Source organism: Sabethes cyaneus, chromosome 3 (genome assembly GCF_943734655.1).
Source record: "Sabethes cyaneus chromosome 3, idSabCyanKW18_F2, whole genome shotgun sequence".
In the NCBI taxonomy this organism is placed as follows: Eukaryota; Metazoa; Arthropoda; class Insecta; order Diptera; family Culicidae; genus Sabethes; species Sabethes cyaneus.
The window spans coordinates 206,050,111-206,064,198 of NC_071355.1; the positions used below are offsets into that span (position 1 = coordinate 206,050,111).

At 43.2% G+C, this 14,088-nt stretch overlaps 2 protein-coding genes across 3 annotated transcripts; one reads left to right on the forward strand and one right to left on the reverse strand.

The window, feature by feature from the left end:
• Positions 1–1,168: 1,168 nt before the first annotated feature.
• On the reverse strand, positions 1,169–2,156 carry LOC128743072 (probable 39S ribosomal protein L24, mitochondrial). The gene is made up of 2 exons (XM_053839591.1): positions 1,928–2,156; positions 1,169–1,868 (listed from the first exon to the last, which is right to left on the reverse strand). Exons 1-2 carry the CDS (start codon positions 2,018–2,020, stop codon positions 1,206–1,208), a joined length of 756 nt encoding a protein of 251 aa, XP_053695566.1. The 5' UTR covers positions 2,021–2,156; the 3' UTR covers positions 1,169–1,205.
• Positions 2,157–4,805: 2,649 nt separating this feature from the next.
• Positions 4,806–6,698, forward strand: LOC128742378 (geranylgeranyl transferase type-1 subunit beta). Of its 2 annotated transcripts, XR_008412257.1 has the most exons (6): positions 4,806–5,052; positions 5,122–5,317; positions 5,373–5,523; positions 5,581–5,898; positions 5,958–6,544; positions 6,622–6,671. XR_008412257.1 is itself a non-coding variant. In XM_053838721.1 (5 exons), exons 2-5 carry the CDS (start codon positions 5,199–5,201, stop codon positions 6,465–6,467), a joined length of 1,098 nt encoding a protein of 365 aa, XP_053694696.1. In that variant the 5' UTR covers positions 4,806–5,052; positions 5,122–5,198; the 3' UTR covers positions 6,468–6,698. The 2 variants fall into 2 exon arrangements, 1 of the variants encoding a protein (XP_053694696.1); XM_053838721.1 differs by having other exon boundaries at positions 5,958–6,698.
• The last annotated feature ends 7,390 nt before the right edge of the window (positions 6,699–14,088 follow it).

Here is a 14,088-nt window from a genome sequence, read left to right on the forward strand (position 1 = left end):
GTGTTGAAATCTATTAGGAGCCTAAGATTTGGTTTCCGTTGAAAATAATGAAGCATTGCCCAACTTGAAATCCTCGCTTCGTGATTGGTTGGAAAAGACGTTATCAAAGTTTTAACGTGTTTCTATTTATAAAAAGCTGACACCCTTCGCTATAACTTTTGAGGATATAAACAGATATAGTCAATTGACACTTGATCTTAAAGGTTTTTTGTTGTACTTTTAAGTAGGTGTTGTTTGGTCTGCCACCTTGGGAAATATTTAAGCTCAAAGTATACTATAGTACTATAGTACTATTTTTCATCAAAAATGCTCAATATCTCCGAAACTTCAGAAATTCACGTATAATAATGTTCTAGAAAAACGTTGATTTTAGCAAGATAAACAACTTTCTAGAACACTATGAACACGTAAAAGTTGACCAGAATAAGTCAGGGTTTAAAAACTGTTTTGAAGGGTCTGTCCATGAATAACGCTTCATAGACAATTTCCATGAAGAGATACAAGTATGGTGTCTTTGACAAAGTTGTTTGTATTGATATTTACTACAACTTTGCTGGAACTACTAAACCTGTATCTCGAATATACGAGAAAATAAATTTCGTATCTCACTTTAAAGGGAATTAATCACCCAAAGATTTCTCTCACAAGAGGACTTGTTATACCAAGAAATGTACCTAAAGACACTATATGCGAAAAACTCACGTTTCGGCGCTATATCAAACGATCACGTATTTCGCTATTTGGACCACTGTGCGTGGCCGTAAAATTATAGCCATCCATGTGTTCCCCGACGCCCTTTCTCTTCAGGAAATCGAAACTATCATCGGACGTGTAAAATCCAACAAAGCCCACGGGATTGATTTCATATTAGCAGAAATGCCCAAAGCCGATGTTATCCACTCAAATGTTGCATCAAATATTATTTGATTGTGACATTGTGCATCTTTCTGAAGTAGTTTAACCCTTTATAAGGCAGTGGCAATTATATTGCCACGATTGCCACCAACGGAAAATATTTGTTTTGCGTCTATAATGACATCAATATAATTAGAAGCAAAATAAAAAAATTTTGCTGTTGGCAATATAGTTGCCACTGCCTTATAAAGGGTTGGATCCAACATCTAAGAGTAAATTGGAACTCATCAAAAATCAACTCTTTTCAGTTACAATTATATATTTGACCTATAATTACTACAACCAACCGACTAGTACCAGTACGTTTTCGTCGGTATCCTGTCCTCTTCGAGACCCATCTCCTTCATGATATCCATCTCGAACGTTTGCAGTGACGGCGAGAATGTTATCTCCTTCACAACGTCCGCCGGTGTATCCTTCGGTCGCTCCACATACACAGCCCGCGCTTTATAGTCATGCGTTTCCTCGTTGCTTTTCGGCATCGGAATGATGCGTCCGGTTCGGGTCGATACACGCACCTTCTCTCCATCCTCCGTGAAGCGCCACTCGATTTCGGTACCCTGCAGATCCGATGGATCCACCAGGCGCACCTGATTCGTGACCAACAATGGAGCTTCCGATTTGATCATTATACCGGGGTAGTCCTTCTCGTCGGCCACCTTGCGGAGGTGACAGTTTAAACCACCAACAATTACCCAGTTACGCTCCTGGAAGACTTGACTGACGATGCCTTGTTTGCCTTTGTCTTTTCCGACCAGCACCTCGACGCGATCGCCTTTGAAAAATGACCAGTTCGCTATCGGTTCGATGAACACCTTTTTACGGATGGTGCCCGGCATATTTTGCTGCCGGAATTGACCCGTCCACGGGCGATTCGTTGTGAAGCGAAACCTTTTGCGTTCGATCGTTCGTGGCAGGTATTGCGGTTTCCCTCGGGGAGTTTTCCAATAAACCTAGAAAAGTTCGAAAAAGATTGCAGCTGTTTTATTCATATTTTCTATTATGTACTTACTTGCTCCATGCTTCGTTTTATATACGAGTCGGGCAGGTTAGAGAACTTTTTTGACACATCGCCAATTTTGTTAAATACACTGGTTATTCGCATTGCTGAATGATTTTTTCGTTTTATTTAAACTCAAGAGTAAGTTACCGGCAAATTTGCTGATCAAAACTGTACAGACAACTTTAATAAAATTGAAAAATATTAGCGACTAGTTTTGTGTCCTATAGGTTTTGTTATGAAACCATCATCAGCGTGACAGACAGGAGACAGCAGAAGCACTGCCAAACCAAGCACAGGGTGACGAATAACACGCTCATCGAAAAGCATCGAAAGTATGCTTAAGATAGGTAAGATTTAACTCTATTGAATAAGATTAAACTCTTGATTAAACATTAAAAATGAATTGAGGAGATGAGTAAAAACCACTTATTTCCGAGTAAACACACTAAACTTTTAATCTGAACCCCGGTCATATGAATGAGTTCACGAACAGCCCAAATATTTGAGTAATTTGGCAATTACTGATTTCATAGTAGTTTAGGCCGACCTCATAACTGAGTTATAATTCTTACGTAATTTTTCAAAAGGACCTAAGTAACAATGCAAGATTCTCTTTGTGTCTCTTCTCTTTCGCCTACCACCAGTTTTGCTTGCCATCAAAGCAATCGTCGCATTTTCACTAAAACATGTCCTAGTTGCCACAGTAACCTGCATATTGTTTGTTCATTCTGCTTCTAATACCAAACTAAAAACAAAAACAATCTTTAGGAAACGACAGATAACAGGTTTTTCAGAAGGCGCTCAAAAGGTTAATTCTAGTGGCGCAATGGTGAAGTCAATCGCTGTTTAAATAATAAAAGGACCGAAAGTGGCATCAAAAACGATGGCCATAGGAAAAAGAAAAACCTTGCCATTGCTGTTGACAAGTTCAATCTTTCAATGAAGTTGTGGAATTTGGTGTCCTGGTAACGTAGAAGCAGCAATCCGCCCTGTGTACTTTCCGTATGTTTGTTAATATCAAGGTTAATATAGTACCTGGAAGTACCACTTGATAGATTTTTCAAGTTTTAATTTAAAATGTAGCTCAGTACATACCTCAACCGAATAATTCAATGTATATTCCTTGCCTAAAAATATTTGAGACGCGCAGTCGAATGTTTTTAATCGTCGTTGCATGTTATTGAAATTCAATAAACAACATAATCGAGCCACAGTCGTTGCTACGGTAATTGGATTATGGTTGCCAGTAAATCAAATATGTGAAACATAGCAGAAAAACATATTGATTATGGCAACATTGAGGTAGTTTATTTAGCGCACCTTAAGAGAGATGTCGCTAGTGTGTTATTTAAAACTGTACATATCATTTGAAAGATATTTTGTATGCACATAAATGTCTGTTCTCTGTATGTATATATACATGATATGTGCCTCATTTTGGGGAAGAGCTGATGCCTGTTTGCCTCATTTTCAAGCACCAACTCACACATAAATGGAAAGGTCTATAAGGTGATTTTTGGCGAAGGTTTAACGTGGTTTAACCCACATTCCTGGCACGAACGTCATTCTCATACATTTTTCTTGAAGCAAGGCCGTTTGAGCAAGGCTTGCTGGCTCGATTTTACGTCAAATTTGACAGAAGCTGTGAGAATTACGCAATCATACACTTAAAATAAATTTCACGTCGAAATTACGGGAAAAGTTATGTGAATATTTTCCATCCAACTTTTTCCGTACTAATTACGTGAATTTCACGTAGTTTGCATTGGTATGCGTGCGTTTACGTGGAAATCAGATAGCTGTTATTGTATTTTCCAATAATGTTCAACTGAAAGTCAGGTAACTCCCTGTAGAGAAATTTACGTGATTTTTCACATGGAAAGGACGTGTGGATCATTTTGCGTGTACGGTTATATGCTTCAGAAAATTTGTTGCATGTGGGATGTAGATAGTGAAAGATGTTCGTTATTTTCTGTTATCGGCAACGTAAGATAGGAAAAATTCTCGGAAAAATTCTGACTTTCGGTAGTGTTTTTTTTTATGATAAACAAAAGGCGAGAAACAACACGCTGCATTCGTCATACTACTCAGCATTAAATACATGCGTTGTCACGTATAAATTTGGTTTAAAAATTTGCTGTCTACCTCTATTACCACCACTACCGGAGGCCGGTTTTGTACCGATTCAGCTTTCCCTCCTTTTTTGGAGGGTAGCAGCAGCGGACTATAGCTGCAAGAAGCGTGCAATAAACAGGTTAACAATTAAATTATACCTGATTTAGTTATGTTCCATATTATTCTCTTATCTTTTGCCCGAAACTGCAAAACTGATGAACCACTTTTCTCCTGCCTCAAAGTGTCACATTTGACATAAAGAGAATCGAGCGAAAAATGAAGACTGATTCTGTTCGATTTCTGCCAGGCATCCGACTTTCGTAAGCGGGTTGGTTTACATTGACTGGCCAGATGGTGACCTGAGGAGAATCGTGACATGCTTGGAAAAGCTCTCTATTTAACCTGAATTTTGTTATTTCAATATTAGCGTGTAAGTAACAAAACCGACAAAACGTTCAGGGTTTCCAGGGATACCAGATACGAAGACATTTTAGCATTCTGTAATTTAAATAAATAGGTATGCTTCATCATTTTTCAACTTTTTGTTTAAATTTTGTTTAATCTAGAGATGTTCCTGCAAATTGTGCTCAAAGAGCGATTAGGTCTTTGCTTGTGCTCGATAACGTTTATAACTAATAAGTTTTAATGACCTTTTATAATTTTTGGCATCCCTGATCATACTTGGGTTTTGGTTGACATTTAATGAAATAAACAATAAATAAATAAAATAATAATTAAGTGTTTATTGTAAGTTTCGATGGTTTTAGTTCATTAAGTTACAAATGTGAACTTGAATAATCTGATGTTGTTGTTTTCCCTGTTAATAAATTTTATCTCGTCGCCCAAACGGCATTTCCTTCGTCTCATCTGTGCTGAGTGTTTATAACGCGATATCTTATCTCATTACCCTCTACAACGTAATCTCGGGAGTAGACGTCGCGCTGGATGCTGTAAAATTGACGCAGAATAATCGCCATAGGAAACAGCTACGTGCCAACACACCATAAGCGAAAAGAATAGTTTGTTCAAGATACAACATTTCCACAAGGCTGTTCGTGTTATTACCTACTGCTGTTTCTTTCCAACAGGAGCCCTTAAATTTACTGATACAGCCGAGGCCTCGGCCACTTAGTTCGAAAACCTGGGTGCTTTAGTAAGCCTCGTCATGGACAACGGTGCTGGTACAGCCGAAAATGAAGAAATAGCCGTTCTACGTCACGCTAAGTACTTCGTGCGATTTTTGAACATTCTACCGGCAAGATTGGCTTCTCATGATTCTACCAGGTAATACATTCACGATTGCGTATATCGAAACATGCTTAATTTGTTTCTATTCTAGAGTAACGATTGCATTTTTCGCCGTAAGTGGATTAGATGTTCTGGACGCTCTGTACCTTTTATCAGATTCGTTCAAAAAGGACATCATTAATTGGATCTACAAACTTCAAGTGATTCCGAAACCTGGTTCAAGGCCTTGCGGAGGAATACAGGTAATTCCTAACATCGACTGTCCTTCATGGTAATAATCCTTTCAATTGCCATTCCAGGGATCAAACACTTTAAATATAGCAAATCCGCCGGATTGTTGCGGGCTTGACGCCTACCGTTGGGGTCATCTTGCAATAACATACACAGGTATCGCGGTTTTGGCGGCATTGGAGGACGACTTTTCTCGGCTCGATCGGAAAGCAATAATCGCCGGGGTTGCTGCTGTCCAGCGGGATGATGGCAGCTTTAGTGCCACTATCGACGGCAGCGAGCACGACATGCGGTTTGTGTACTGTGCTGCTGCCATTTGTGCCATGCTGAATGATTGGGGCAAGGTGGACAAGCAGAAAATGGCTGACTATATCGTGAAAAGCATTGTAACTATTTGTGGGCCTGTGTAATGAAGAAAAATGAAAACATTTTTTTTTATTTGAAGCGTTACGACTACGGCATAAGTCAGCACTATGAAATGGAATCCCATGGAGGAACGACGTTCTGCGCCATAGCCGCCCTCCAGTTGAGTGACCAGTTGGATGTTCTTACACCGTCGGTGAAAGAGAAAATTATCCGGTGGTTGATGTTTCGTCAGGAAGGTGGCTTTCAAGGTCGTCCTAATAAGCCAGTAGATACCTGCTACTCTTTCTGGATTGGGGCAACACTGAAAATTCTCGGCGCTTTTGAGTTGACCAGCTACAAGGACAATCGCCAGTACGTGTTTTCGACACAGGATAAAACTGTGGGAGGGTTTTCCAAATGGCCCGGTTCACATACTGACCCCTTTCATACGTACTTTGGCCTCTGCGGGTTGAGTTTCCTGCAGGAGCCCGGCCTACAGCCGGTTGTACCCAGTTTAAACATATCTCAGCGAGCGTTCGAAAGACTGAAACAATTACATGCTGCTTGGGAGCTTGAAGCGCAGTCCGACGTGAGAGTTAACATAGAGTAGAGCAAGCGAAGACCGAACGGGGAGACAAACAATAGCTCGTAGATCACTCGCACACTAAATTGATGTTAATATAAGATGTATAGTTTTACCAATCTTTTCTATCGAGCAATTCCATAGTTTGCTTACGATTTTTTTTTTGTATTTTCATTTGCAGCTACGGCATGCGAAAATATGTTAATATGGATGTACGATGAATGTGGAATGCATATTGCCGAAATAGAAATGATTTTAATACCAAAAAGGTACCTTTATTATTGAATGTGACCATTGACCAGTTGGTTGTAACTAGACTGCCGTTTACCAGCTACGTGTATTGCCAGTCCTTCACATATAAAAAGGCTGGTAAACGGCTGAATAATGGTGCCTTGTGCACGTGTAGGCATAAAATAGACCCTACAGTGGTTCATAGCCTCTTATTCAGCAACTCCTATTCCTACCGCCTCGTGGTACCAGCCGGGATACGAGCAACTTTGGTGGAGATCGGGTAACCAACCCCGGTGGAAGCCAAGGTCGTATGCTGACAGGAAAGGAGGGCTCTTTCGAGCTTCGTTGGCCCTCCTGTTGCCGTTGGCCTGTAGCAGGCTTTGCAAGCCGTCACCACGAAAAATACTAAAGCATGGAACGAAGAACAAATATATTCTTACTGGAACAATCGGAATAGACCCACGCGACGAAAAAGGACTATGGATTGGAAACTCGGGACGTGGAACTGCCGATCTCTCAACTTCCAAGGGAGCACTCGAGTGCTCTCCGACGTATTGAAGAGCCGCAAGTTCGACGTCGTAGCGCTGCAGGAGGTGTGCTGGAATAGGTCAACGGTACGTACGTTCAGAGATGGACATACCATCTACCAGAGCTGCGGCAACACACACGAGCTGGGTACAGCTTTCATAGTGATGGGCGAGATGCGGAAACGGGTGATTGGGTGGTGGCCAATCAATCCTCGAATGTGCAGGTTGAGAATCAAGGGCCGATTCTTCAACATAAGCATCATCAACGTGCACAGCCCTCACCTCAGAAGTACCGATGACGACAAGGATGAATTCTACGCGCAGTTGGAGAGTGAATACGACCGCTGCCCAAAACATGATATCAAGATCGTCATCGGGGATTTCAATGCTCAGGTCGGCCAGGAGGAGGAATACAAACTGGTGATTGGAAGGTTCAGTGCACACCAGCGAACCAATGAAATGGGCCTAAGACTTATCGACTTTGCCGCCTCCAAGAATATGGCCGTACGTAGTACCTTTTTCCAGCACAGAATCCACCATAAGTACATCTGGAGGTCACCAAATCAGACAGAATCACAGATCGACCACGTTTTGATCGACAGTCGGCACTTCTCAGACATTATCGACGTCAGATCCTATCGAAGCGCTAACGTTGACTCGGACCACTACCTAGTGATGGTTAAGATGCGCCCAAGACTCCGTTGTGAACAACATTCGGTACCGACGCCAGCCTCGGTTAGATCTCGCGCGGCTGAAGCAGCCAGACATCGCCGCAAACTACGCGCATTCACTCGAAGCTGCACTGCCGGAAGAGGACGAGCTGGACGAAGCCCCTCTCGAGGACTGTTGGAACACTATCAAAACAGCCATCAGCAGTGTAGCGGAGAGCTCCATCGGGCATGTGGCCCGGAATCAGCGGAACGATTGGTTTGACGATGAATGTAGGAGGGTGATGGATGAGGAGAACGCTGCGCGGGCGGCCAAGATGCGCAGTGCCACACGTCAGAACGTGGAAAGACACAAACAGAAGAAGATGCAGCGAAACCAAATCTTTCGGGAGAAAAAGCGCAACCTGGAAGAGCAGGAATATGCAGAGTTGGAGCGGCTGCATCGTTCTCAGGAAACGCGGAAGTTCTACCAGAAACTGAACGGATCCCGCAAAGGCTTTGTGCCGCGAGCCGAAATGTGTCGGGATAAGACTGGCAGTATTCTGACGGACGATCGTGAGGTGACGGATAGGTGGAAGCAGCACTTCGACGAACACCTGAATGGCGCCCAGGCGGAAAACCATGGCGGCGGGGAAAGCGATTTCGACGGTGCAACAAACGGGGAAGAGGTGCCAACCCCAACGATAGGCGAAGTTAAGGAGGCCATCATGCAGCTAAGGAACAACAAGTCAGCTGGAAAAGATGGCATCGGAGCGGAGCTTATTAAAATGGGACCAGAAAAGCTGACCGTTTGCACCGACTAATTGTTAGAATTTGGGATACGGAACAGCTACCGGAGGAGTGGAAAGATGGGGTTATCTGCCCGATCTATAAAAAGGGCGACAAGTTGGACTGTGAGAACTATCGAGCGATCACCGTTCTCAATGCCGCTTATAAAGTGCTGTCCCAAATCATTTTCCGCCGTCTATCACCAATTGCGAATAGATTTGTGGGAACTTATCAAGCCGGCTTCGTCGAAGGTCGGTCTACAACGGATCAAATATATACACTGCGGCAAATCCCCCAAAAGGGCCGTGAATACACAGTTCCCACGCATCATTTATTCGTTGACTTCAAAGCCGCATATGATACCATCGACCGGAAAGAGCTATGGAAAATCATGGACGAGAACAGCTTCCCCAGGAAGCTCATCAAACTGATTAAATCTACGATGGATGGTACGCAGTGCTGTGTTCGGATTTCGGGTGGATTGTCAAGTTCATTCGAATCACACAGAGGGCTTCGTCAAGGTGATGGTCTTTCATGCCTGCTGTTCAACATAGCGCTACAAGGTGTAATGAACCGAGCGGATATCAACACGCGGGGCACGATATTCAACAAATCTAGTCAATTCGTCTGCTTTGCCGATGACATGGATATTATCGGCAGAACATCTGTGGCGGTGGCTGAACAGTACACCAGACTAAAGCGCGAAGCAGAAAAGATTGGGTTAAAGGTAAATACGTCTAAAACAAAGTACATGCTGGCCAGCGGAGCCAAGGCCGAACGACACCGCTTGGGCAGTAGTATATTGATCGACGGCGATGAGTTTGAGGTAGTCGATGAATTTGTCTACCTTGGCTCACTGGTAACGGCGGACAATGATACCAGCCGTGAGATTCGGAGGCGTATTATCAACGGAAGTCGTGCTTACTATGGGCTCCACAAGCAATTGCGGTCGAGCAGACTAAGTCCCCGTACAAAGTGCACCCTGTACAAGACGCTTATTAGACCGGTTGTTCTCTACGGGCATGAAACATGGACAATGCTCGAGGAGGACCTGCGAGTGCTCGGAGTTTTCGAACGACGAGTGCTAAGAACGATCTTCGGCGGCGTACAGGAGAACGGAGTATGGAGGCGGAGGATGAACCATGAACTCGCACAGCTCTATGGCGAACCCAATATCCAGAAGGTGGCTAAAGCTGGACGGATGCGATGGGCAGGGCATGTTGCAAGAATGCCGGACAACTACCCTGCAAAGATGGTGTTCGCCTCAAATCCGGTAGGAACAAGACGACCAGGAGCGCAGCGAGCAAGATGGTTAGACCAGGTGGAGCGAGATCTGGCGGAGAGTACTCGGTGTCCGAGGAATTGGAGAGCGGTAGCCCTCAACCGAGTTACATGGAGAAATTTTGTTCAACAGGCTTTGTCTTAGGACGGCAAGCCACCTAAGTAAGTAAAGTCACATATACAAAATAGACCCCACATTGCAAATCCTTCCTTGTAGTATAAACAAACTAGACATTCAACAGTAGTGTTTTTTGGTGAAATGAAGAAGAGAATTCATAATGTTCATTGTGATACTATTTAGCAACAGCGAATGAATCGTAAAAAGCGGTGAAATAGTGTTCTCTCATATGTATGGCTTCCAATGAAAATGGAGTGGAGTAGGAAATGTCAGCAAAGTTGTTGTCTAAATTAGTTATTTGATGCGTGCAGGGATTAGTTGTAAGCATTGTCATATTAACAAATATGTGAAATGTTCATAAAAATTATGTAGCCACGGCATTTGTTTCTGTAGGCACTAATGGACAAACGCTCGCCTCGGATGTCTAAGGGTGTCGGTGTAAGGCAAGCTACGTTCTCTGCCCCTGATGGCTTGCAGACGTTGGACGACCACGACAGGTTTTTTTCTTGTTCTCATTTACATGAAAAACGCGAAAAGCGCATTCAATTTGGTATATACAGGTGCAGCGATGTTAGTAAAGTGATGTTAGTGCAACTAGGAAATTTCATTATGGTGTAAGCGGAATCGTAAATCGATCGTGAATAACGCGGACCTAGAACACCATGGCCTAGGAGAGATGAGCGAAAACTGGGAGCTGTTTACAGAATTTAGTGGTAATAACAACGTGGTCATTGGTGAATCGCCCTTCCCCCATAGATCAGTACATACAGTCACGTGGGTTTCCCGCGACGGCCGAACAGAAAACCAAATCGACCACAGCTGCATCAGCCGCAAATGGCAATGGAGCCTTCTTGATGTACGCAACAAACGCTGCGCTGATATTGCATCCGACCATCATCTTACCGCTGAGATACGTTAGCGTGTCGCTCGTGTCCAACGACGGGAGGAGAAAGCTGGGTGCTGTTATGACGTCCATCGATTGGAGAATCCTGAGGCGAAAAGGGCCTTTGTCGAACAACTTGAATCCCGAGCCTCGAAGTTGCCCCCTGGTGGAACCGTCGAAGAGCAATGGACCGGCATCAAGAACGTCTTCATCACGACCAGTGACGTAACCCTTGATAATCGAATCCCCGGTTAATTGAATCCCCGGATAATCGAGTCCGGCCTGTATATGGAAAACCGCAACTTTTTCGGTGGATATTGGTCAAAATCCCTAAAAAAGTTGCTCTGTATTACTCTCAAAGTACTCTATAAGGTAATCCTCAACCGGATCCAGGAGAAGATTGACGCTACTCTCCGGCGGCAGCAAGCTGGACTCCGTGCTGGCCGATCATGTGTAAACCATATGACAACGCTCCGCATTATATTGGAGCAGATCAACGAATTCTAGGACTCCCTGCTGCCTGGTGACCTGACAACTGGTTATCCAATGATGAACTCCATCGTGGACAGCGTTGCCAACCGGTTTTTACGAAAATCTGGAAAACGAGAATAAAAGTGTCTGGAAAAGTCTGGCTACCATTTGCTCCAATGGAAGACAATGTTTGGAAAACGTCTTTTTTTGTCTGATTAGGCATCAAAAAGTCTGGAAAATCCAGACAAATCTGGAAGGTTGGAACGCTGATCGTGGATGTCATGTTATCAACGATCGATAGCAACAGGAGCGAACGAGATCTGCAGAGAAGCACTCGACTGGAATCCACAAGAACAGCGTAGAAGAGGTAGACCCAGAGGCTCGCAGCTTAGCCGACGCAGCTTAGCCAACGACATCCAGGCTATAGACGAAAACCTGTCCTTGCGGAAGGCAAAAGCCTTGGCAGGTAACCGTCAACAGTGGAGATCTCTGAATTCATCCCTTTGCTTTACCGGATAAGGAAGTAAATATATTAGTGACACCCAGTATAAGTATTGGATAACCTGAATCCATCGTATTAATAACATAAAGTTGCTGATTTGTTATGTATTTCAATACTGTGACCGGCGAAGTTCTTCAAATAAGATTTAATAGCAACATGGAAGATGTTGCAAGTGCTGCTTGGGGGGTGACGTAGGACTATATCAGATCACTAGATCAAAGACTAATGTAAACTGAATTTCTGGCATATGTATGTTTATAAGAATCTGTGAGTGCCATTGTTTAAGTGAATATGAAGTGCGAAATATTCAGATTCAATTCTTCAATGCGATGCAATGGTGGTTTTGAAACGCCTACAGCCTTTGAGACAAAGAGATTTCTTTTAAAAATTATTTGTGTCCATCATAAAGGATGAAATAGTAATGAATGACCAATGATGATCGGTTTTGAAGTTTCATTTTTACTTTCCTATCAAACATTCAGTAGAAGGTCAGTGACTTTTAACGTAAATGAATTGAATTTGTGTAACATTCCCTACAATATAAGGCATGTAATATTTAACCTAGTCACCATTGACAAATCGTCTTCGTTCCTGACTTTCAGTTGTCGTCACTTGAAACAGTCACCAACTTCAGCTGGCGCTTGCTGGAAACATTCTGTTCAGCAGATGATGCCGGTCTCTTCATGTATGATGCGAAGGTAAGAGAAAGTCAGCGTCTTTTATTTGTTTCGACTATGCCGGGTCGTGGTTTAAAACACAAGAAAACTTGCGGGGCTGGTTGTACGATCTTCGTCGTCGTCGTTAGCAGCTTAGAGCCGGGGTGGTTCGTGCTATTGCTTCATTCAACTCGATCTTGGGTTATTCGTCGCCCATTTCCAGGTGTTTCTGAAGTTGTAGCCCACCGTCCACGAGGATGCGTATGTCCTCAGTGCGCATTGTCAAATCCCTAAAAACTATCGGTCCAGAAGGGGGTTTATACATTGTCAGCTTCGTACGGCGGCTTATGCCTCTTGATCGCGCCGTTTTACGTAGTAGGCTTGATGTCCTGCTTGAATACGTTGCTGGATCTCCTCATTTGTGTTGCTGTCTGTGGCCAACAGTGATCCCACATACACGAGCTCATCTGCTACTTCTGGTTCGTCGCTGCCAACAATTGCTGTCCGCGAAAAACGCACATTGCTCTCGTTTGAGCCTCTACCATAAATGTATTTGGTCTTCGACGCATTTATTTTCAACCCAATCCTCCTAGTCTCTGCTTTCAGTCTAGCGCAAATAGCCTCCGCCGTGACAAAGTTTCTGGTTTTAATACCAAAACGCGTAGCCTGCGTTGTTTGCTACATTTATTGAAAATCAAACTTCTTTTTACGATATTCGCTTGTCGAATTACCGCCTCAAGAGCGATCTTGAAAAGCATGTAGGCTAAATTGTTAGCTTGTTTCGACCCTGGCCGCGTCTCGAACAGGCTCAATCCTATGGAGCCTCTCCCAGCCGAGATTCGAATGTACAACATACCTCGATGCCAACTGAGAGGCAAAATTTAAACATTTGTCTGATTTTATTTCAATTCGATTTTTTGTCAAATGAAGAACACTCAATTTCAACCTAAATGGTTTTTAACTGAAAATAATTTCCCATTTCTTGAATACATTGCTTAAGGTTAGGCTGCGTCCGATTTTTTTGGTAACACCCCCCAGAAAACTTTTCTGGCTACACCCCTGGTATATGACCTATATGACAAAGCAATAACGTTCGTATTCGAAAGCAATTTTTTTAAACGTTTTTGTATGATTAGCACAAAGTCATGATCAAGTTGATTGTGAAACTAAACTAAACATTGGATTTTTTGTTAGATTGTAGTCACTTTAACAGCTTGGGTCACTCGTGACTTCTGCGGGGTTGGGATTTGAATGAATGAATTGGCGTGAATGCTAACCAATACACCTAAATTGGACATGGACTTTAAAAGAACCGGCCAGATTGCTTCGAGGTACGATGCAGGTCTAACAAATCAGTCGTCGTATGTTTGATTCTCGGCTTGAGCGGTGCTACCAGAGTCAGTAGGGTTCTTGCATCATTAGCCCCGTAATTGTTATGTACTCTAATAAGGTTTTGCAAGGTGACGTCACGAATGAAGCGGAATGAACGCAATTCACCCATCTGACATCCACTCGTGGTTTGTTTACTATTTGTTAGACGAAC